The sequence below is a fragment of the Chionomys nivalis genome, chromosome 11 (genome assembly GCF_950005125.1).
Source record: "Chionomys nivalis chromosome 11, mChiNiv1.1, whole genome shotgun sequence".
NCBI lineage: Eukaryota > Metazoa > Chordata > Mammalia > Rodentia > Cricetidae > Chionomys > Chionomys nivalis.
In genome coordinates, this window is record NC_080096.1 from 14,344,787 (window position 1) to 14,370,036 (window position 25,250).

The following is a 25,250-nucleotide window of genomic DNA, read 5'->3' on the forward strand; positions in this document are numbered from 1 at the left end:
GACATGCTTTTAAATGCTAGGTTAGGACAAGGAGGAAATAAAGGCAAACCACTGAAAATAGAGACTTAGTTTCTCAGGCTTTGCGGACCTTCTGACTTGGAACACTGCCTTGGCTGCCCTTCGCTCAGTTAAAAAATAAAAATAAAAAAATAAATTAAAAAAATAAAGTCATTAGCTATTCCAAGGGCTCTGGACCCTTTGAGCTTTGACCTCAGGTCACAGAGCCACCCAGAATCCTCCTCCCTTGGACGGTGTGTCTACAGCCATCCACTGAAGTGGCACCAGCCCAGTGACCCACTCGTGATCTGTGTTGGCAGTGAGAGAAGTCCTTAAGGAGATTGCCTCACTCATGGGCACCACACATCGGTCCACCCTGGGACTCCCCAGCTCAGTCACAAACGCCATATCCTCGGGGTTCCAGTCCTAGAAGCCTCTGCTACCAAGTCCTGGCCAGCACCCAGCTTGGGAGCCTCCAGGTCTCTGGTCTCGCGCAGGGACACACCCCGGGGGAGGAGTCACCTCTCCTGGCCAGTGCAGGCAGACAGCCAGCATCGGTTTCCTCTCTCCACTACAGCCGGCTCACCCACTCCGGACCGACATGGCCCAGGAACATCCCTCCTGTGCCGTGGAGCCCGAGCACGTCCAGCGACTGGTGCTGTCCTCTCGTGAGGCCAAGAAGTCAGCCTACTGCCCTTACAGCCGCTTCCCTGTTGGGGCTGCCCTGCTCACCGGGGACGGGAGGATCTTCTCCGGTAAGGACTGACGCCGTGGTCCCCTCCCTGGCAACCTGGATGGGGCCCAGGTCCACGTGGAGAGGAGAGCAACGCTGTTCCTTCCTCTCTGGGCCTCTCCGGTCTCCTGCCCAGGCTGAGGGGCAACTCAACTGTTGTTCTACACAGTGGTTCTCTGTTCTTAGAAGTCTGGGGTGGTGAAGGGAGTTCGCAGGTAAGGCTGGAGGGAGTGGCCAAAATCAGGACCACCCACGACCCACAGGGCAGGAGCGGATTAAGACTTCCAGAAGGTCCTAGAGCAGATTAAGGCTTCCAGAATGTCCTGTATGCCTGACATTCACCTGCTCATCTGTAAATTCTTCCTCTGGCCTCCTGACCTAGGTTAGACCCATTTTCAGATAAAGAAGCTGAGGCAGAGACAGGTCCTGAGTCACAGGAGGCCCTGGTGATGGTACTGAGGGCTGGAGCCGCCCCCCCCCCAAAGCCTCACCTTCTTCCTGCATACTGGGGTGCTGAGACTAGCTGGTGAGGGATCTGGCAGACAGCGACTTGGAGGAGAGTATCCAGGCATGGTCTGGGTGTCCAGCTGTCTGCACTGAGTTTAACGTGGAAGAGCTAGTGTTCTTTAGCTTCTGGTTTTGTAGACACTCACCTAGGCCAGAGTGGGCTGCAGCTGGCGGTGGGGTGCTTGCCCGTAGGCACAAGAGTCTGAATGGGGGGCGGTGGGGAGAGGAAGGAAGGGAGAGAGGGCGAGAGGAAGGGAGGGAAGAGTCTTGGTAAACTTGAGAACACTCTAGTTGGGATACGTTGCCACGGGAGGTGGCTACAGTGCCCCTTTGTTGTGTGTCTCGTTGACTGAGGTTCTGTGGTTTCCTGAATCACCCGGGTGTTGTGCGACACTTTTCCTGGGAAGACGCAACCCATCTATTCACCCCAGATAGGGAGCTGGCGACAGACCAGCACAGTCGCCTCCAAAGTCCAACTTGGTGAACCAATGAGTTTTACTGGGGCTACTTAGAGAAGTACGGGTGAGGGGTCACTACAGGAGCAGAAATGACTCAAGAGCTGCATTGCCAAGGCCCACCCCAGCCTGCCTGACAGCTCACAAAGCTGGGAACTTGGAGCACACCGCACAGCCTGCAGGCCGCTCCACAGTTTGGAGTGTCCTTTTCATGTGGCTTATTGGTTCTAAACATCTTCCAGGCAGCTGGTCTGGTCTCACTCTTCTTTCCAACTCAACTTCCTTCATCTGAGAGAGCATCTCAGTTTTTACTGTTTACTCTGGCAGGAAGGGGTTTAGTTAATCTGGTCAGTTTCAGGGACTTCCTGAAGTTATTGTGAGTTCATTTCCTGATGAGGTTAATGGAGTACATAAGTATATGGCCCCAGGACTGTGGGAACAGGAAGAGGAGGAAAGAGACCTGGGGTGATCTGCCGGTCAGTAAAGTGCTGATCTCCAGAACCCACATAAAAGGCCAGGCTTGGTGGCACTCACTTGTAGTGTCAGGGCTGGGCAGATGGAAATGGATGGGGTTTGGGGGCTCTCTAGCCAGATAGCCTAGCCTAATTGGCAAGTACCAGGCTAGTGGGAGACTGTCTCAAAGAACAAGGTGGATGGGGTCTGAGGAATGATACTGGAAGTTGACCCAGTCTGGCCTCTATACACATATACCTGGACATACACAGAGGGAGGGAGAGAGAGAGGCAGGGTGGGGGGAGGCAGCGCTGGCGTTTTCTGAGAGATACAGGATGGAATGAAAGCAAAGATTTTGGCCATGGATTTTTCAGCCAGGTGGAGCAGGGGAATAATAAGATTTAAAAAAAGGCAGAGCTGGGTTGCGCTGGGGATGAGGTAGGCAGGGACCGAGAGCAAAGTTAGCAGCTACCATACAATGAGGAGAGCTCTGTGAACCCCATGGGAGGGCTCTTGGTGCAGGAGGGAGCCAGGGGAGTGTCCTGTGCGTTAGTCAGTGTCCTGTGCATTGGTCAGTGACAAGCCTGCCGGGTAGCGCCAATTTCAGGGCAGGCTGACTCAGGAGCTCAGTGCCATGCTGCTCTGTTTTTTTCAAGACAGGGTTTCTCTGTGTAGCCCTGGCTGTCCTGGAACTCACTCTGTGGACCAGGCTGGCCTTGAACTCACAGAGATCTGCCTCCTCTGCCTCACAAGTGCTGGAATTAAAGGCGTGCACCACCACCGCCTGGTTACCCCATGTCTTTCTTTCTTTTTTTTTTTTTTTAAATATTTATTTATTATGTATACAATATTCTGTCTGTATGTATGCCTGAAGGCCAGAAGAGGGTGCCAGACCTCTTTACAGATGGTTGAGAGCCACCATGTGGTTGCTGGGAATTGAACTCAGGACCTTTGGAAGAGCAGGCAATGCTCTTAACCACTGAGCCATCTCTCCAGCCCCCCCATGTCTTTCTTATGATGGATGTTTATTTTCTGTTACCTGGCAGATGGGTCTTCTCTATCCATTAGGGGACAAGGACGCGGGCAGCCTCTGCTCTTCATTCCCACGGCCACTGCACCCCACTTTAGATCTCATCCCAAGCTCAAGCTCTTTGGGCGGATTCTTGCTGCCTGGTGGACATGCAGAAGGACATGCAGAAACATTACCACTGAACTGAGCGAGGGTCCTTTTGTCTACAGGGAAGGAAACCACAAGGAGACTAGCATACTCTTTTAGTTTGATAGTACTGGCCCTCTAGTGCTCAAAGCTTATGGTGTGGACAGACTGATGCAGGACAGTCTGTCCTTAGCGAGGGCTTAGGGCTCCAAGTCTGGAAAACTAAGGTTTGTGGTTCCTCCAACCTAGAACTCAGAGACTGTAGAGTTTCAGATGCTCACACGGGAGGTACATGGCTCTGGGCTTTGATTGCCAGTAGCCTGGCTGGTACTCAGTGAGTTCCACTATGGCACCCATGGCCTTTAAGACTTGTCCACTACCTAGAGCTCTGAAGCCTGAGGCAGAGACAAAGGCGAGGCCTGGCTAGACCTTCTCAGTTACTTCCCTGGTGAGGTGGGTTGTCGCCCAGCCGCGCATCACTGTAACGAAATACCCCAGGCAGCTGAGTGAAGGTTAGTTTGTTGTGTGAGTTCACATTTAATCCTCAGGTTAGCTGGGGAAAAGAAGGAGTTACTAGTCGTAAAATTTCACTATTCGGCTATTTTTCGATGAGAACTGTGATTTGGTGAAGGTTTGCTTTGGCTCCTAGTTCTGCAGGTCCCTGTCCAAGGTCCAGCAGCCCTGTGCTCTGGGCCTCTGACCAGGGCTGCACACAGCACAGAGGCTCCACCACAGTCTAGTAGCAGCCAGAGAAACAGCTCTGACCCCGTGTGAGGCTCCTCCTCCACTGACCTAGGAAGCTCTCACAAGGCTCCACCTCTTATGGGGACCCAGAACCTCCCAGGGGTGCCACCTGGGGAGTACTCAGGTTTTGGGGAAGCATCTAAACCATAGTGGGTAAAGACCAAGACAATAGACAACAGAAAAATAAAACAAAAAAGATGAAGTTACTCCAAGTCTGATTTTTTTTTCTTTTTTGGAGAGAGGGTTTAATGAAGCCCAGGCTAGCCTCCAACTCGATGTGTAGCTAAGGCTGGCCTTGCTGATCCTCTTGCCTCCATCGTCACTTTCTGGAATTACAGATGTACATGAACTTCTGCATCTGCCTCTCTTTTTGGGAAGGTCAAGCAAGAGCTTCATTTCGATTTGGTGGCACGGAACATCTCAGCATGGGTGCCGTCATGTGAGGTTCAGTGCCTGAAGGGGACCCCCACACAGCAGAGGCTCCCCCCAAGACCCCGGATTAGACACAAACCACACCCAAATACCTGTTTTCACAGAGATCCTTTATTAAGTAGGGAAGAAAAGCTAAAGCGGCTGCTTTCTATCTCTGGCAGAAAAACAGCAGCAAATGACCTTGCCGGTGTCGTTTTAAAAAGAGAAAGGGGAGGGGGCTGGAGAGATGGCTCAGCGGTTAAGAGCAGTGCCTGCTCTTCCAAAGGTCCTGAGTTCAATTCCCAGCAACCACATGGTGGCTCACAACCATCTGTAATGAGGTCTGGTGCCCTCTTCTGGACTGCAGACATACACACAGACAGACTATTATATACATAATAAATAAATATTTTTAAAAAAAGAGAGAGAAAGAGGGGAGGTCTATGTTAGAATGGGCTAGGGTACAGGGGTACAGAAGATAGGGGGCAGAGGAGAAGGGGACGTGGGTAAGGAAGGGAGCAGGATGTTTGTCCCAGAGAGACAAAGTTCTGCCTCTGGACACAGCGAGGACAGATGTGGCCCATAGGCAACTGGCTGTTTATACGGATAAAATGAGAAACCCTGTGTGAGGATGAGGTGTTTAATTTTAATTGGGCATGTTAATTGGGGGGCTTTTGATAACTGTACTTCAGTACTTTGATAGCTGTACCTCGGTCATCAGCTGCAGGAGGAGGAAGTGGCCATATAAGGGAAGAGACCTTGGGGGCTAGCTTTAGGACTGTTCTTGGGTTGCCTTGTCCTGAGCAGTACAGATGCCAAAGCCTGGCAGCAGCGATAGAGATCCACATTGTCTGTTGTACACTGAGCAGTGCACAAGCTCACACAACCTCACCAGGGAAGGAACTGGAGAACATCCGGGCCTCAGGGACACCTGTCTACACACAGGCATTTCCTCAGCTCTCATTTGTGCAAAGGACCTCTAATGGTCCCTTCCTGAACAAACGACCAGCCTCAGGGCTGTTTCAGGGCAGAACAGATGGTTACACAGAGAAGAACCCTGATTGGTCAGTTTGGGTCAGATGCTCATCTGCAGGCCAGTCAATAGGAAGGCTATATGAGAAAAGATGGCAGCTTCTGCTTGAATTGCCTGCTGGAGTTGAGGTGACCCTTTATAAAATGGAGGAAGAAGAGCCAGAGAGATGATTCAGTCCATAAAGTGTTTGCCGTAGACCCGAGTTTACCTCTCCAGAATTCATGTACAAAGCTGTGTACCTGTTGTCCCCGATAAGGGCACAAGCAAAGACAGGACAGTGGGATCCCTGGGGCTTGTTGGCCACCCAGACAAGATGAATTGATGAGCTCCAGGTCTAGTGAGAGATTCCCGTCTTAAAAGAAATAACAGAGATCAATAAATAAATAAAGGCAAGGACTGGAGAGAAAGCTCAGCAGTTAAGAGCACATCCCTCTCTTGCAGAGGACCAGAGCATGGTACCCAGCTCCTGTGTCGAGCGGTTCACAACCGGGTGTAACTCCAGCTCTAGGGGAGCACATACCCTGTTCTGAACTCCACAGGCACCAGCACCCACATGTGCACAGACGCCCCCCCCACACACACGTGTATACACATAATCATAAATAAGGTGGGAAGTGATTGGGGAAGACTCCCAACATCAGCTTCTGAACATGTGTGCACACATATGCATATACACGCATACGTATATACAGACATGTGCACACACACATATACGCTAACAGAATAAAAAGGAGGAAGAGATGCTGAGATGTCAAAACAGTCAGTGCTCACTGCCATCCACCTCTAGCGCCACAGTGTACGCTTGCCCTTCTTCCCTGATGGAGGAACCTGTCGCTACCCGGCAGCTCTGAGCCAGCCCCAGCCTGGCCATGAGACACACTGGCTGTCCTCCCGGCACTCATAGCTGTGGCATCCCACCGAACATCTAGCGGCAGTGGATTTTTGAGGTCCCGGGAGTGATGAGCTACATAATAAAAGTATTCTCTCCCAGCATGCTAACACAGATCATGAAGAAACAGGAAAATCCGAGAGGAGACACCCGACTCTGGCAACAGCTGTACGTTCAATGAACTCTGTTTACAGCTTCCACATTCGATGACTACCTGGGAACAAAATACCACAGAATCATAATGAGCACCCAGACATGGACACAGGGAGTGAGACAGGCAAGAACAAAGTTGGTATGACAACTACAAACCCAGTAACTGCAGGAAGATGGTGCCTAGCGCTCTCTTCTCTGGCAGACCAGGAACGGGCTGCAGTGTAGACGTGTGGACTGCCTGGCTCTGTTCTGGAAATAAGAATCTTGTCCAGGTGTCCTACCATACACACTAGAGTGTGCCCTCCTGCACAGGATCAGACTGGCACAGTGTCTCATCCAAGGTTTAGCCTTTGCTGGACAAGGTGGTACATGCCCTTAATTCCAGGAGGCATAGGCTGGTAGATCTCTATGAGTTTGAGGCCAGCTTGATCTACAGAACAAGGTCCAAGCCAGCTAGGACTACATCCCGAGATCTGTTTCAGCAATACAAAAGAAAACCCAGTGTCAAGCCCTAGGAAGGGAAAGAGGAAGTGGAGGACCAGCAGTGAGTTTCTAGAAAGGTCACTGTAAGTCACTCATTACTTGTACTGCTTTCGTTAAACTGCATTCCTGGGCTGGAGAGATGGCTTAGCTGTGCAAACATCAAGGACCTGAGTTCAAATACCAAACACCCATTCATGTAAAAAGCTGGGTGTGGTTACCTTTGCCTGTAATCCCACTGCTGTTGGGATACCGTAGGGAGACATGTAGTAGGGGCTGTGGGCAGCATTCCCGCCCGGCTCCTGGCTGCCTGGATAGTTTATGCCCCAAAATAACGACACACAAATTGTATTCTTTTAAACACTGCTTGGCCCATTATACCTAGCCTCTTCTTGGCTAATTCTCACGTATTAATTTAGCCCATTTCTAATAATGTGGGTAGCACCCCAAGGTGTGCTTACCGGGAAGATTCTAGCCTACGTCCATCCTGGGTCGGAGCTTCATCGCATCTGCCCGGGAGAGGGGAGCTATCGAGTCTGAGCTCACTTCCTCTTCCTCCCAGCATTCTGTTCTGTTTACTCCACCTACCTATGTTCTAACCTATGAGGGCCAAGCAGTTTCTTTATTATTTAACGAATGACCTTCCTCCATCAGAGACAAGAGGCTGCTTGGAGCTGGCTGTCAGCCTAGCTCTCAGTTCTGTCTCAGTCAAATAAAGCAGGGAAGGATACAGCCAGCATCCAGTATCCTCCTTTGGCTTCCACAGAACGCAACCAGACACGTGCATGTCTCAGGCACACATTCAAGCTGGCAAAACTGCAGGACTTCAGGAAGCTCCAAGGTGGGCTGGAAAAGGTGGTTTCCAGCTGGGTAGCTCTGTGCCCAGCTGAACTCAAGTAGGAAGCAATGAGCAGCCTCTGTCCCCAGGCCTCCTTGCAAAGATCTTTTTCCCATATACAAAACACCCACCTACCACCTGGCTAAGGGAGGCCTCTGAGTTCAGAGTCACACAGCTGCCCCGCTTGATTCTTCTTGGGTCTGGATGTAGCTCTACTGGATCAGTGGCTAACGAATTGAACAGTTTTCTGTCCCCACCTCCCATCCTTTCCCACAATGCAATGTGGAGTTACAAATGGTGAATGACAATGGAATCTCCCACAGTCACCAGCCATGGCAGCTAATGAACCCTCAGACAGGAACTGTGATCTTTCTTGTCCCGGCACATTCCTTGTCTGTCGTCTGCTGGGGTCTCTAGCTTAGCTATTTGGGAACCTCTTTCTTGGTCATGTCGTCACTGTGACACATTTTCTGAGAGCATTGGGGAGCTAGTGTGATGGCTCATAAGTTAAGAATACTGGCTGCTCTCATAAAGGACCCTGGTTCAGTCTTCAGCACCCATATGATGGCTCATAGCCATCTGTAACTCCAGTTCCAGTGAATCCAGCGCCCTCTTCTGGCCCCTGTAGGCATCAGGCACACATGAGGGGTTCATATATACCAGCAAAACATACACATAAAAATGAGTAAAACATAAAAAACGAAAGCGTTCAGACCCATGATGGCCCTCGCTGCCACTTTCATCTCTTAGATCCAGACCTGAGGCTTCTCTTTGCTCCCTCTGCACACTGGAAGGCAATCCGCGTCTTCACACTAGGCAACTTAGCTCTCTGTTGACTTGGTCAAGCCTCAGCATCTCTCTTTGTCTTGAGCTTGACCTTAGGGATGCTGAGGCTGCTCACTGCCCAGTCGCGATGTCTCCTGCTGGGGAGCCAGTCTTAGCGTTAGGGAAGCGAAGACCTGAGCATTCTCAGAAATCCGCCGTACCGTGGGCCCCAGTGTCCCTCACTGCTTCTGGACACATCACCCCCCTCCTTTCCAGCTTTGTTGAATGGTGGGCCCCTCCCTGGCCTGAACTGGGAAAGCGTCCTTCTTAGGGTTTCTATTGCCGTGATAAAGACCAGAAGCAAAAGCGACCTGGGGAGGAAGGGAGGCCCCTCGGCCCACAGTTTCCCGTCATAATCCATCACTCACTGAAAAAAGCCGGAACAGGAAATGGAGAAGCCGCAAGTGGGGTACTGGCGGGGTGGTTCTTCCTCATAGTTTGTACCACCCACATCAATCATCAATCAAGAAGATGCCCCCACGGGCTTTGCTTGCGGGTGTGGGCATTTTCTCAAGAGGTTCCCTTTTCCCAAATGACTCTATCTTGTGCCAAGTTGATATAAAAGAGGCACTAGGAAGCTCTTACAACATCCGCATCGGGAGACAGTTCTGTTGTCCGTGATTACCACTGGTCTTTTCTCTCCCTTCAGGCTGCAACATTGAAAACGCCTGCTACCCACTGGGTGTGTGTGCCGAGCGGACTGCCATCCAGAAGGCCATCTCAGAAGGGTACAAGGATTTCAGGGCTATTGCTATCGCCAGGTGAGTGGGATAGGCCAGTCACAGCAGAACTTTTCATTCTTCCAGCTGATGTCCCCCATACACAACCCATTCATTCATTCACCAGACCCATGTCTATTGTACATGTTCTTCTTGGCAGACATGGGTAGGCCCTGTGGCTGGGTGCTAGGGATAAGGAGGTAAATAAGAAACAGAGTCTGAGGCTGGGGGCATGACTCAGTTGTTAGAGTGCAGAGACCCCAGCATCAAATAAAACTAGATATAGTTGCACACCCCTGTAATCTCAACACCCAGAAGATCAGGAGGTTCAAAGTTCAAGGTCAGCCTTGGCTAAATAGTGAGTTTGAGGTCAGCCTTGGCTCCTTGAGACCTTGTCTCAAAAAAGTCAAAGGGGCGTGGGTGTGGGGTGACAAGATGGCTCAGCGAGTGGCACACTTGCTGCGTGTGCTGGAAGACTTGAGTTCGATCCTGAACAAACTAGGTAGAAAGACAGTCGTGGTGGATTGCGCCTGTGACCCCAGCACTGGGCAGGTGGAGACAGGCAGAAGATCTCTGCAGCTGGTTAGCCAGCCAGTCTAGTCAAGAGTGAGCTCCAGGTTCAGTGAGAGAGCACCTTTCCAAAACCAAGGCGGGGACTGAAGAGCTGGCTCAGTGGTTAAGAGCACTGGCTGCTCTTCCAGAGAGCCTGAGGTTTGGTTCCCAGCCCTGACGTGATAGCTTACAATCATCTATAACTCCAGTTATCCAGAGTTCAGCACCCTCTTTTGGTCTCTCCAGGTGTCACACATGCACATGGTACACATTCATGCAGGCAAAATACCCATACACATAAAATAAAACAAAATACACACACACATATATATATATACATGTATATACACATATGTACCTATATATGTGTGGTGGATAATAACTGAGGAAAACATCTGGTATTGACTTCTATCCTCCACACATGCATGCCCACATTCCTGCATGCCTGCATACAGAAACACATACATACCACACACACACACAAACACAAGGAAAGATAATATTAAATCAAATAGACTCAATTGGCGGTAGTGTGACAGGAGACAGCCCAGAACTCCACCAGTAGTAGCCTAAGGTCTTCCCTTAAACTTTCAGTAGCCTTCATCTAGGTAGAACCAAATTCTTGGCTGAAGAAAAGCATTTTAAGACAAATCACTATGAAGTGGAATTGGAGTTTTATTAAAAGCCATTTGAAGTGTCTCTTAGATTTATTTTATGTGTATAGGTGTTTTGCATGAAGGTCGTATATGTGTGTGCATCACCTGCATGCCTAGTGCCTGAGCTCAAAAGAGGGCATCAGATATCCCGGGACTGGAGTTACAGGTGGTTGTGGCGCACCATGTGGGTGCCAGGAATCAAACTTAGGTCCTCTACAATAACAACCATTGCTCTTAACCACGGAGCCATCTCTCCGGTCCTTTAAAAGGTGTTTGAAATGAAGACTTTAAGCACAAAGGTTAGTAGAAAGAGAGGCACCCAGGAGAGAACGAGACTTACCCAAGAGCTGGTTATCGTGTCTCAAAGGAAACGCGCACTGTGTTGTCCCAGGGGTTACCTGAGGGATTTGGAAACTGGGATCTCGTCGTTCATCTGGTTTCTAGGGGCTCCTCCCTTCCTCTAACTTTTTCTCTCTCCTTTCTTTTTTTTTCCATTGTTGTTTTGTTTGTTTGTTTGTCTTGAGATGGGATCTTACTGTACAGCCCTGGCTGGGTTCACAGCTCTGAAACTCACTATAGACCAGGCTGTCCTTGAACTCACAGAGATCCTCCTGCCTCTGCCTTCCTCAGAACTAGAGATATGCACCAAGCCTGCCACATTCTTGATTCTCAGCTCCTGCGAAGCTTCAACCAGACTCCTGAGTGAGCAGCTTCTTTCCCTTTTCACGTCCCCTTTAATTCCCTGTCTTTCTGGTCCGCCTCAGACTCCACCCTCAAGGTTAGCCCACAGAGCAGATAGACCCAGGGAGACTCTGACACAGAAGGTGTGTTTCTGTCCCGACAACAGCAAGTACAGTGGGGTCCCCCAGAGGGACAATAGAAAGATGTCACACAGAAACAGCCGGAGGACCCGAAAGTCACTTGGTATAGACTCCCTTGCCACCACCCCACTTTTATAGACAAAAAATAAACAGACAAAACCCCGAGGTCTGAGAAGTTAAGGGAATTTCCAGGGAGTTAGCGGTAAAGCTGAGACAAAACCCAGGTCTCAGAGTCCACTGTGGTTACTGTGCCAGGAGGCCAGATGCTGTTCAACTCTGCTAACTTCAGCACCCAGGCGAAGGTGCCAAAACCAGGGTCTAAAACCAAGCAGGGTGGTGACCTGGTGACAGCCATGTAAGCAGTGGCTATGTGTTTCAGACTAATGCTACTCCAGCTAGACTCCAACTGGATAAGAATTTCAATCAAGGGCTTGAGAGATGGGTGGCTCAGCGGTTAAGAGCACTGACTGCTCTTCCAGAGGTCCTGAGTTCAGTTCCCAGCAACCACATGGTGGCTCACAACCATCTGTAATGAGATCTGGTGCCCTCTTATGGTATACAGGCAGGACACCGTATACATAATAAACAAACACACACACACACACACACACACACACACAAAAAAAAAAAAAAACCTGGCCGGGCGATGGTGGCGCACGCCTTTAATCCCAGCACTCGGGAGGCAGAGGCAGGTGGATCTCCGTGAGTTCAAGACCAGCCTGGTCTACAGAGCTAGTTCCAGGACAGGCTCCAAAGCCACAGAGAAACCCTGTCTCGGAAAAAAAAAAAAAAAAACCTGCAGTCAATGCTCTCTTGTGGCCCAGATGTGGTTGCTCTGACTCCCATGGACCTCCTCCCAGGGGAGTGTGGTGGGATCTTATTGGAGCTGGACCGAGACTGCTTGGCTAAGAATAAAGCCTGTGAGAATGGGTTCTTTTACTGGTTTAGACCCCAGTAATTTAAGGCTTTTGCAGTGAGCTGCATTTGGGTGCCCCTTTTATATTGACTAGGAGAGAAGGAACCTTGGCAAGTTAGTGGTTGAGGAAATTGACACAGGAAACGGTGAACCCAGTGAGCAGAGCCACTGATCAAGCTTCGGTCTTTAGCAGCGTGGGACACTGACTCTGGAAGAATCATTTCTTCCTATGAAGGGAGTTGTAGCCTGGGAGAGAAACAGGGGCTGTGAGAGCAAGGCTGACATGGTTTGTGCAACAGGAAGGACCTGGCTTTCCCAAGAGCCTGTGCATTGCTCCAGTCTGGCCCGGACGGGGTTCGGAGTACCCGAATACCATGCTGGAGTGACTGGGGCCAGGTACGCCCTTGAGAATCAAGGTGGCGATTCCCAGCTTTCTCTGGAGCCGAGGGTTGTCCAAGCTTCCCTGCAGCTTCCAGAGAATAAACAAGGCTGTGCTGGGAACTTTTTGTGCAGCTGAGAACAGATCGGGATGTGCATTGCACTTTATGAAGAAATGGGGAGAAATAACTCAATTTCAAAGCTGGTCCAAGAAAGTAATGATGTCCTGGGGGAAGAGAGGCCAAAACCAGCAGAATGATGCGGTAGCCTACAGGTTCTGTTAGCGTTTGCCCAATGAAAGGTTTTTTTCCTCTTGCTCCTCACCTGCTTTTATTTATTTATTTATTTTTGGTTTTTATTTTTTTTTTGGTTTTTCGAGACAGGGTTTCTCTGTGGTTTTGGAGCCTGTCCTGGAACTAGCTCTTGTAGACCAGGCTGGTCTCGAACTCACAGAGATCCGCCTGCCTCTGCCTCCCAAGGGCTGGGATTAAAGGCGTGCGCCACCACCGCCCAGCCTCTCACCTGCTTTTAAATATGACCAACAGGGGCTCACTGTGATCAGCAGATGTCCATATACAACACTCACAGTTTCCAGCACCCAGCTGGCCTTCTCTGGATCCTTAACCCATGACCAATTCCCCAGCCAGCAATGCAGTCATTATCATAATACTGACGTATTAAACAGAAAGCATGGATTTAGAGGAAGAGCAGGAAATGCCAGCCAGCTCATATTGGCACAGAACGGGGCTGAGAAGTCCTTGTCTTTCCCTGGGATCATAAAGGACAGAGATGCTGAGGGCATTGGCAGAGCCAGGTGACAGGAGCTTCTGTCTTACCAAGCTGAGCGTGACCTCATCATGTGACCAAGGTCTGCACAAACCACAGGAAACCCTTGATTGCCAGGAAAAAGAACCCAGGTGTGCTAGTTTGAAAGAAAAACGGCCGCCAAAGGGAGTGGCACTACTAGGAGGTGTGGCCTTGTTGGAGTAGGTGTGGTCTTGTTGGAGGAAGTGTGTCACCGTGGGGGCGGGTTTTGAGGGCTCATAAATTCCCAAGCCACGCCCAGTGAGATAGTTCACTCCCTGTTGCCTGCAAGATGTAGGACTCGCTTTCAACTCCTTCTCCAGCGCCATGTCTGCCTGCATGCCGCCATACTCCCCCCATAATGATAATGGACCAAACCCCTAAATTGTAAGCAAGCCACCTCAAGTAAATGTTTTCCTTTATAAGAGTTGCTGTGGCCATGGTGTCTCTTCGCAGCAATAGAACCTAACTAAGACAGCAGGGGTGGAGAATGAGGAAAGCCTTGGGGAGATGTCCAAATGCAGCCTGCGCGTCTGAGGGTTAGTGCTCACTCTTGGCAGGAATGTTGAGTGACACTTAAAAGCCCCGCCTCCAGGGTCCCTGCGGCTGGATTTCCATTCTTTCCCACTTCCACCTAAGGTCTTTGTAAGACTCTGAACCTGGCTGTTTTATTTTATTTTTTAGACTAAGTCTCATGTAAGCCAGGCTGGCCTCGAACTCACTTTGTAACTGAGGCTGTGACCCTGAAAGTCTAAGCTTCCTGCCTTCACCTCTTGGGTGTTGGGGTTATAGGTGTGTATTCCTGCTTTGTGTGGTACTGTGGATCAACTTCTGTGGCCTCTGTGCGTTATAGTCAACCCCGACTACAATCCCAGCCCTCAGCCTGACTGTTTTTCAAGACAGGATTTCTCTGTGTAGCCTTGGCTGTCCTGGAACTTGCCTTATAGACCAGGCTGACCTCGAACTCACAGAGATTCTCCTGCCTCTGCCTCTCGAGTGCTGGGATTAAAGGCCTGTGCCACCACCGCCTGTAACATGAGCGGTCCTGTTTGTTGTTGGCCTGGTTTTTTTAAGCTGTACAATTCACGAGAGGAACAGTACTCTGCTGGGCTGTTGGCAGGCTGCATGAAATGACTTCTGTGAGCTCCCTAGCACATGGTATGTTATCCATGAGAACCCCAGTTGTGGAGTTATCCTTAGGACTTCTGTGAGCCACAAGAAAAGCAAAGGCAGAGGGCATGGGTTCTGAGTTCAAATCCTGGTCCTGTCCCTGACTGGCTCTGTGATCCTGAGGAAGTTGTCTCTTTCGTGGCCTCTAATGCACCTCACATATTTCAGGGTGTCGAAGGAGTGGCAGGCTGTGTCCCGCCACCTGGCTCCCGCACGGCTAGCTTTACCCAAAATAATTACACGGAAACTGTATTCTTTTAAACACTGCTTGGCCCATTAGCTCTAGCCTCTTACTGGCTAATTCTCACACCTTTTTTTTTTTTTTTTTTTTTGGTTTTTCGAGACAAGGTTTCTCTGTGGTTTTGGAGCCTGTCCTGGAACTAGCTCTTGTAGACCAGGCTGGTCTCGAACTCACAGAGATCCGCCTGCCTCTGCCTCCCGAGTGCTGGGATTAAAGGCGTGCGCCACCACCGCCCGGCCTTAATTCTCACATCTTGATTAACCCATTTCTATTAATGAGTGTAGTACCACAAGGTGGTAGCTTACCAGGAAGGATCTTAACCTGCGTCCATCTCGGAGAGAACTATGACAACTGCTTCACTCAGCTTTCTTTCTCCCAGAATTCTGTTCTGTCTTCCCCGCCTACCTATGTTCTGACCTATCAGAGGCCAAGCAGTTTCTTTATTAATTAACCAATGAAAGCAACAGATAGATGACCCTCCTCCATCATTGGGGGACTAAACGAGCTGGTTGGCTGTCTCCTCTCTAGAGCCCGAGCTTAACGTTTGGCACCGTAGTTCACAGTAAAGTGAGCCACATTCTTCTCAGAGTCCCCGGCATGCACAGCTCAGAACTTTTCTTTCGTGGTTGCAACCACAGCTGAATCCAGCTTCCTGGTAGGGTGTAGGAGTGATCTCCTGGAGACTCCTGACTCAGGCCACCTTGTGCAAGAGAGGAAATGACAGAGCCATATCACATAGGGTCTGACCAACCGTGGAAGGGAGGCTGAGCTCCCTGGGCGACTTTTCTGGTCTTGCCCAGTCTGTCTCCACAACAGCTTTTCTTTGCTGCTTTGTCTTTCTGTCCAGGTGGTAAGGGCCCTGAGGGCAGTGATGAGGGCCCCGAGGGTCTCTGTTGCTCCTTTTTCATGACTGCCTGGTTTACAACAGGCCCTGAAGCAACACAGGAAAAAGGCAACAAAACCTGAGACAGTCTAACCTTGTAACACCTGCCACCCAGAAACCACATGAGTTAGCTGGATTCACAGAGCGTCCTGACAGGGGCCCCCATTCCTACATGTTCCCGTGGCTATTCTCCTGAAGTGGGAAGCCTCGGGGAGAACCCCACCTCTTCATGGAGCAGAACCGTTCTCTGATTTAACAGGCACAATAAAGAACTCCTTTAATCCCAGCATTCAGAAGGCAGAGGCAGGTGGATCTCTGTGAGTTCCAGGCCAGCCTGGTCTACAGAGAGAGTTCCAGGACAGCCAGAGCTATGAGTGATGCCATGTCTCAAAAAATCAATTAGCTAATTCATTAATTAAAATGTAAAACAGAAACATTCTTCGACTCGACCCTCAGATCGAAGCCAGTTATTACAAAATCTAAAAAAAGCCTCTGACTGCTCTGTCCCTTGTCCCCTGTTTTTTTTTTCTCCCTCCCCCCCTTTTTTTTTGCCTCTACTTGGTCAATTGCTGGCTGGTTAGTTGGCATCTTCCTGTCATCAGTCTAGAAAGTCCTGGTCACAGTATGTCTTTGTCATTGTTGTATCTCTAGTGGCAGCACGCAGTGCCAGGCACACAGGAAGTGCTCAATAAATATTTGCCATCTGAAATGAGCCAGCACCTGTAGAGCCCTCTGCAGGGAGGTGAGCGTGCTAGGCACACAGGTCCACAGCACGGCAGCTACTGTTAACACACAGTGAGATCAATCATAAGCAGCATAAAGCACGGGGTAGCTAATAAAGCGGGAGGTGATAAAGTATTAAAATGATGGCAGAGATTGCATGTGGAAGGGAGCAGGTGTGCAGAAATTAGCCCAGGCCATAACAATATAGCATTCCGATTCCGAGGCTTATAAAACCCTGGGTTGGGGATTTAGCTGAGTTGGAAGAGTGCCTACGTAGCATGCACCCTGGGGCGCATCCCCAGCACTTCATAAGAACTGGGCATGGTGGTGCATGCCTGTAATACATGAACTCAGGAGATGGAGGCAGGAGGATCACAAGGTCAAGGTCATCCTCAGCTACGTGGCAAGTAGACCCTGTCTTAAAAACAATAAAGTTTACACATCCTTCAGACATGTTATCTCATTTTGTTGAACCCCTGCCAAGTAGATGACATTGTTACCCACGTGTTCAGACAAAGGAACAATCCCCGGCGACTTAGGATGACTCAGAGCTGCACAGTGAGCAAAGCAGGGAGTTGGCCAAGAGTCAGAATCCAAACCCCATGTTCTTGTGAAGCAGTCACAGAGCTGTGGGCTCAGAGGACAGGGATGGTGGCACCAGGCACCACGATCCTGCAGTGAGATCTGTGTTCGCTAGGTACCGTCCTTTGTCCTCTGTCCTGACCGGAAGTCTGTGTTCCTGCCTCTCTCAGATGCCGGGAGCCCATTTTCTTCTTTGCTACACATACATGGTGTTCTTCTGCACCCAGGGCCTTTGTGTGTAACCTTTCTTCCTTTTTCTTCCATTCCCTTCTTTCTTTTTACAGACATTTTTACATATGTGCGTTGTATGTATGTGTGTGCACGTGTGTGTGCGTGTATGTGTATGTGCCAAGGAAGGTTTCAGCTTCTTTAGAGACAGAGTTAAAGATGGTTGTGAGCCCCCCTGTGGGTGCTGGGAGTGGAACTCAGGTCCCCTGAAAAAGCAACACATACTCTTAACCACTGAGCCATCTCCCCAGCCCCCCACTTCTTTCTCATATTTATTTCTCTAAGACACAGAGCACCTCCTGGACTTTAGAATAGCCTTTCTGATATTCATCTCACCAAACCTATGACCTCACTAATAAAACAACTCCCCTGATATACTGCTTGTTCTGAAAATTAAACCAAACGACACAGTTAAATGCCTGGTACAGTAGAGTTTCACTAAGTGGAAATGCATGACTCTGTTCTTCCTGCGAGGATAGGCTAATGCCACCTCCTGTGTGAGACACTGTCTCGCTCCAGTGGCAGGCTTATTACTGTGCATTCTTAATGCATTTTACTTAATAGTAATAATAATAACAATAATAAGTCACCTAGTTTTGTATCACCCACTGGGACGAGCCTTCTTATAAAGAATAGAGACAGGGCTGGAGAGATGGCTCAGAGGTTAAGAGCATTGCCTGCTCTTCCAAAGGTCCTGAGTTCAATTCCCAGCAACCACATGGTGGCTCACAACCATCTGTAATGAGGTCTGGTGCCCTCTTCTGGCCAGCAGGCATACACACAGAATATTGTATACATAATAAATAAATATTTAAAAAAAAAAAAAAGAATAGAGACAAGCTCTCTGTCACCCCTGTCTCCTGGAGTGTGGGTAACAAGACAGCTAGGTGTCCCATCAGCATGTACGAATACACTGATGAGGACAGCATTGCCACAGTGACTTTGCTTTCAGAAGTGTGGCCAGCTGCCAAGTCGCCTTCCCAGCCTCCAGGACACAGTGATTCTGGGAATCAGGAGTTGTCTGCTGGAGTGTGACCCGCTTTGCAGGAAAGGGACTCAGTATGTGAATCCCAGGCATCGGCCACAAGCCTTGTGACAGACATCCCTGAGTTGAGTCTTTGTTTCCCCAGTGACTTACAGGAAGAGTTCATCTCTCCGTGTGGAGCCTGCCGACAAGTCATGAGAGAGGTAAGGGTGTGGACGGCTCCTCCCCAGAAAACACGCCTGAGGTCTCTCAGGGGCCACACCAGACTCCAGTGTGGACTGTTACAGCGCCGTCTACCTGGCTGGCTGACTCCTGTGACCTTCCTGGGTCCACGTGAGTCACTGGAAATGAGTTCCTCTTCCAACATATGCATACCAACAGCTCTCTGGACATATACACACTATACATTACTATACATACCGACAGCTCTCTGGACATATACACACTATACATTACTATACATACTGACAGCTCTCTGGACATATATATACACACTATACATACATACTGACAGCTCTCTGGACATATATATACACACTATACATACATACTGACAGCTCTCTGGTTGTTGGTGCCAGCCCCTGAGCCAGCATGGGATGAGCTGGGCCAGGCTTGCCCTCACTGAGCTTCAAGCAGCTGTGAGAAAATACAGGAAAAGAAGTTGGGGGATAAAAGGACAGCAGGGGACAGAGAACAATAAACTCCAGCCTGCAGGCCAATCCCAGCATGCCTCTTGATTGTAGATTTTTCTGGTAGGGGCACAGCTATGGCCAATCGCTGCTGCATTGGCGGTGACCACTCTGGCTCCATGGTAGCAGGGCTGAGCAGTTACAGGAAGACCACACAGTCTGGGAAACCCCCCCAAAAAAATTTCCTATTTGTCCGTTGTCAGCAAAAGCTTTGCCACTTTCTGCTCTAGTGGCGAGGAGGGACCTCTCTTTGAAGGTGACATTCTAGTTGAAATATAAATCATGAAAAGCAATGAGACAGAGAGTTCTAGAGAAGGAGAATTCTGGACAGAAGGCAGCAGGTTTCACATTGACCTAGATGTTTGTTATGTGATGGACAGCAGAAGGGCAAAGGGCATTGGGGGAGGGGGAGGGAGAGCAATGGGATCTAGGATCACAGGCATTGGTTGAGGCCGGGTCAGAAGGCTGTACCAGCCAGGGAACAGAAGGCACATTTATTCCAGAATAAAGAGAAATGAGTTATGCGCTTAAAAATGACACAAATGGCAAGTTTTGCATAATGTGTGTTTTACTACCGTTTTCGGGAAATCAAGAAAAGTGAGGCATGGTGTTGTACGCCTGCAATCCTAGAACTCAGGAGTCGGCAGGAAGTTTGCTGCAGTTTTGTGGCCAGCCTGGGCTGCTTAGCAATTTCCAGGTCAGCCGTGGCTCTCCAGCAAGATCCTGTCTCAAAACAAACAAGCAAACAAAGAACAAAATTGAAAAAGAAGAGAGAGGAAGAGAATAAAGGGGAGGTCAAGAGAGGATATGAAGCAAGTTTTATTATTTTATTATTTATTATTTTTCATAGGGGTGTGTGTGTAAGTGCAAGTGGGTACCACAGTACGAGGATGGAGGTCAAAGTACAACTTTTAGGAGTCCATTCTCTCCTTCTACCATGTTGGCCTCAGGGATCCAGCTCAGACAGTCATGCTTGGCAGTGAGGACCCTCGCCCACTGAGTCATCTTGCTGGCTCTGGCAAGTTTTATAAAACGTACCAATACGAGGCTTTGGTTTTGTTAACTGGGAATACGAAAGGGTGGTTTGGATGGTGGGCTGGCTGACTGGTTGGTTTTGCTGTCCTGGGGGTGGATGGAACCCAGGGTTTGGTATGCGGCCAACAAATACTCTACACCGAACTCCTGCCCACCCCTCACCAGGGTTCTCATTCAGGCCCAGTAGGAGCCTGACGCTATTGTACACATTGGGGGATGTCAGGAAGACTTAAGTATTCTCAGAGAAGCCCATATCTTTTCTGATCGCCCCGAATGAAGGCCACAGCCCAGAGAGTCCCAAGCGTGGACCCTAAGGTGTGGCTTGCTATGAGAATACTCAGAACCTATCAGCTCCGTCAGAAGCCCAGGACAAAAACAGCTGCCGTCATTTTATCTCCAGTAGCATCAAAGGAGAGCCAGCAGTCCCTGAGGAGCAATGGCAGCCAAGGCTGACTCCAGGCTCCCTGCCCCTCTCACCACCTATGCCTCCTGCATGCACCCCTGAGCCACGTGCAGGAAAGTGTGGGGTTTTGCCACAGGGCAGGCACATGCTACCTGCTGTGTTTTGCTTTGGAACCCGTACTGGGAGAAGGGCAGTTTGGCTTGTCTGTCTTGTGCTTCCGGGCCCTGCAGTTCACAGAGCTCATCTCTCCCGAGCCCAGATGGAGAAGCCACCCCAGAGGCATTTAATTCCCAGAGTGACCTTCACCTCACCACAGCCATCCAGTGCAGTGACCATGTCTAAGGGATCCACCAGCAAGGACCAAATCTCTAGCCTTCAAGGTCCCAACCTGATTCGTGTGCTCTTATGGCCATTTCCTCCAAACAGATTATTAGATGAGGGGAGACGGGGGGAGAGAGAGAGAGAGATCTGGAGGGGAGAGGAAAACCTGAAACCAAATGTGAACAGTGAGTCATGAGGCCTGGGAAGCAGGGACCTGGCATCTAAACTTGCCCACATCAAGCTTGTGTCCGTACCCTCAGGCACAGCCTGCTGAGCAAGAAAATGTCCTCCCTTGAAACCTTAATTCTGAAAACCCCGAAAGATTGATAGTGTCTATTAACAGTTCAGTAATTCAGACAGATGTGTGGAAGACCAGGAGGCCATGGACCAGCCCCAGCCTCCACTGGCAGCCCACACATCAGTCATGGTGCCACAGCCTCTGTGAACTGGGTACCTACTAAATGCCAGGATCTGTGAATCTCACTGTGCCTGCCAGGAAGAAGCTGGGTCTGTTGACTTCATCTCTATCACTGACCTAACTCTCCACCTACCCAGTTCCCTTTCCTATCACTAAAACACCTCATAGATGAAGGCAGTGAGCCCCCAGAGGACCTGCAGCAAGCTAGGGCGTGGGAGAACGTTCTGGAGATGTGTTTGTCTTTGCTGATGTATTAGCAACTTTCCTATTGCTGTGATAAATCGCCGTGATCAAAGCGATTTAAGAAGAAACTGTTATTGGGGCTTATGGTTCCAGGGGGTTAGGGTCCGTAATAGAAGGGCCAGCAGATGGCAGATGCGGTAGCTGGAGCAGAAAGCTGACCACCAACATCTGGAACAGGAAGCAGGAAACAGTGAGTGCTCTGGAAACCATGGCTTTTGAACCTCAAAGCCCGCTTCCAGTGACACTTCCTCCAGCAAGGCCACACTTCCGAAACCTGCCAAACAGGCCTACCAACTGGGGACCAAGTATCCAAATACAACGTCTCTTCCAAACCACCACGGCCGACTTGATACCACTAAGCCTCATTTTCCTCAATAAAATGAACACCACAAGAGCCAGCACCTCCACGGGCAGATAAAGCTATAACGCAAACATAGTATGTTGAGTCTCGTCAGACAGACACGAACTCCTCCGAAAATGAGGCACAGAGATGAACCTGTAAGGGTTCTACAGCTGTCCTGTAGAAGGAAGCCTTGGGCATGGACTTTTTTTTTTTAATTTTAGTTTCAGTTATGTCTATAGGTCTATGTGGGGGTATGTGAATTCAAACACAGTTGCCCACGGAGGCCAGAAATATCAGATCTTCCGGAGCTGGAGTTGTAGGAAATGGTGAGCCTCCGAGTAGAGCACTTGGAAATGAGACTTGGCTCCTCTGCAAGAGTACTGTGTGCTTTTAACCGCGGCGCCATTTCTCCAGCCCAAGGCACGGTGTTTCAACGGCGGCTAGGAAGATGGCTCACTTGTGTGTAGCCTTGAAGACCAGAGTTTGCATCCCCAGGAACCCACGTGACTGCGAGGCAGTCTAGGCAGATGGTGGCAATCCCAGTCTTTGAAGGCAGAGACAGAATCCCCAGAGCAGCCGCGGTGGTGGCGCACGCCTTTAATCCCAGCACTCGGGAGGCAGAGGCAGGCGGATCTCTGTGAGTTCGAGACCAGCCTGGTCTACAAGAGCTAGTTCTGGGACAGGCACCAAAAGCCACAGAGAAACCCTGTCTTGAAAAACCAAACAAAAAAATCCCCAGACCAAATTGGCTGGCAGGACTAGCCCTAGGGGTGAACTCTGGGTTTGATGGAGAGACCCTGCCTCAGTGAATAAGGTGGCAGAGCCATGGAGGATGATTCGATACCCAACCCTTCGGCTTCTACATGCATGTGCTCCCATGTGTGCCCCCACACATGTACACACACACATGTATACCACACATACATGAAAATGGAAAAAAAAAGACATTGATCCCTCCTCAGGCTCTATGAATCAGTACAATTATTGTCACTCGCATTTGACAGGAGAGAAAAACCAAGGCCCAGAGGACCATTAGACAGAAAATACTAGGGTCATAGTCAAAGCCATGCTCCCATCGCCCTCACTCCCCTGACCTCTCTCACACAATTTTGCTCTTTTTTCCAGTTTGGCACCGATTGGGCCGTGTACATGACCAAGCCAGATGGCACATATGTAGTCAGGACAGTGCGGGAGCTGCTGCCGGCCTCGTTTGGGCCTGAAGACCTGCAGAAGAGTCACTGAAGGCGAGAGAGTGCCTGCCTATATGAGCCTGAGTTCCCTTCCTAAAGGACGGGCCCTGGAAGATTTCATAATGATGCTGTCCCTGGCTGGACCTGGAGACACCTGCCACATGGGTCCCAAATGGCCAGGCAAGGGAGACCTTGATTCCCACACTACAGTCTCCCCTAGAGTGATGGAAGTTGTCCCTCTGCCTGGGCCAAAGCCTGCATCCTTCTGGGGACTCCGAGCACTCTGCTCCCTCCTCTCCCTCCTGCTGGCCCTGGCATTCCAGGCCTGGTCTGCCTTCCTGCCAGCCTTTCAAGGCTCTGTCCTGTTCCCTGTGACTCTTCTGATTATAAACACCACAGAACATTCTGGCTGAGAAGAATGAGTTTTTAGTCTCCGTGTACAGCTCGTAGTGGGTCGTTCGTCTCATGGGACAGAGGATGTGGGTGCTTCTCTCTAAGTGACGTCTGAGGTCAGAGGCTCCTTGTCCCTGCGTTCTTAGATGGGAGGCTCCTAGGCAGGGCCTCATCTCAGGAGCCCACTTGCTACCGTGTGCACATGGGATGGAAGCTGGGTCGCTGGGGGCGTGTCCCTGAAGGATGCGGAGGCATCCAGACTTCTTCCTCCTCCTCACTTCCTAGCTAGCTAGTTAGGTGAGCTGCTCTTTACCACACTCACAGTGATGTGCACCTCCCCAGCCAGAAGCTGAAAGTCAAGGGGTCCACAGGCCAGACCCCCCTAGAACTGTAAGGCCAAATAAACCTCTCCTCTTCATAAGCTGATTCTCCCAAGTGTTTGGCGCAGGGCGGTTAGCTGCCTGACACACCATTGCTAGAGATCCGAGTCCTGATGCCACCCACGGCCACAGCTGTGAGAGACGACACAGTGTAAGGGGAAGCGTGGGTGCGGTGAAAAAGATAGCTCTCAGGACCCACTAAGTGCTGCATGCTTTGGTACTACTCTTTATTTTCAATGCTCAGTGGTTCCGGGAGCTGACTGTCACCTCCCTTTTTAGGTCATGGGGCAGAGTAAGTGAGAATTTATTCTACAACCCTCATAGAGCTCAGCAGAGAATCCCAGATTCCTCGGGGTGTGGTGGTGCACACCTTAATCCTGGCACTCCGGAGGCAGAGACAGGCACCTCTCTGTGAGTTCAAGGTCAGCCTGGTCTATGTAGGGAGTTTCAGGCCAGTCAGGGTGATATAATGAGACCCTGTCTCAACCAAAAGAAAAAGAAAGGACCCTTGGTCCACAGTGACATGGAAGTTGTGCGCTCTGCTGAGGTTTTTGACATGAAGGAACTCACTGCACCCTCACTTATCAAGCCCATAAATGGTTTTGCTTTCATTCTATCAATAAACACATTGAAGATCAGAGAGGTTAAATCATTTGCCCAAAGTCAAACAGCCAGCAGATGGCAGAGCCAGAACCTGCTCTGTCCGGTTCTGAACACTTTTCTTCCATTCTCCCATAGCCAGGACTGTTTACTGGGTGTCTCTTGTATGCCAAATATGCTGAATTCTGAAGAAAGAACAATGTAGAAGAAACAGGCTGCTCTTGAGGAATGTTCAGCATGAAGAGAGAGGGGGAGTAGAAAGATGTAATGCACGCACAGGCACTCACACCATAACTACCTAGGGAGAGACAAGGATGCACACTGACCAGGGAGGGACAGGTATTTACGCTAACCAGTGAAGTACAGGGATGCATGGTAACCAGGGAGGGACTGAGTGCTTTGTGCATTGGTAAGCACACACACATGCATACACATGCACATGCACACACATGCATATACAGACATGCACACATAAACATGTGCACACACAGAGGCACACATGCATGCATGCACTAAAAATAAAATTAAAATGTTTAAAGAAGTTTGTGCTTTGGCTTAAACAACCTTCAGGTCACGTGGTTTGGCGTGAGCTATTTCATTATTCTGAGGCTCCCTATCCTCAGCTGTAAATGGGGCTGTTGTGAGGGTCTGAATGAAACCATGCAAAATTGAAAGCCCCGTGTTTAAGCCACATATGGTGGTCCATGCCTGCAATCCCGGTGTCTTAGCTGGGGTTTCTATTGCTGTGATAGAACACCATGACCAAAAGCGACTTGGGGATGATGGGGTTTATTTCATCGTGTTCCTCACATCACAGTCCATCATTGTGGGAAGCAAGGGCAGGCACTTGAGCAGCAGCCTGGAAGCAGGAACTGAAGCAGAAGCCATGGACAAAAGCTTGCT

General features: G+C 49.9%; 1 protein-coding gene across 1 annotated transcript; it reads left to right on the forward strand.

The window, feature by feature from the left end:
• Positions 1–598: 598 nt before the first annotated feature.
• Positions 599–23,304, forward strand: Cda (cytidine deaminase). Its single transcript, XM_057785348.1, has 4 exons — positions 599–752; positions 9,324–9,435; positions 18,478–18,535; positions 22,910–23,304. The coding sequence occupies exons 1-4, from the start codon at positions 599–601 to the stop codon at positions 23,024–23,026; spliced, it is 441 nt and encodes a 146-aa protein (XP_057641331.1). The 3' UTR covers positions 23,027–23,304.
• Positions 23,305–25,250: the final 1,946 nt, after the last annotated feature.

What these genes read in the sequence shown, in the direction of transcription:
- Cda (XM_057785348.1), top strand. Translation starts at nt 599, where the DNA reads ATGGCCCAGGAACATCCCTCCTGTGCCGTGGAGCCCGAGCACGTCCAG. An exon ending in AGGGCTATTGCTATCGCCAG is followed by an intron (nt 9,436 to 18,477) that starts GTGAGTGGGATA and finishes TTGTTTCCCCAG; the next exon opens with TGACTTACAGGAAGAGTTCA. An exon ending in GCCGACAAGTCATGAGAGAG is followed by an intron (nt 18,536 to 22,909) that starts GTAAGGGTGTGG and finishes TCTTTTTTCCAG; the next exon opens with TTTGGCACCGATTGGGCCGT.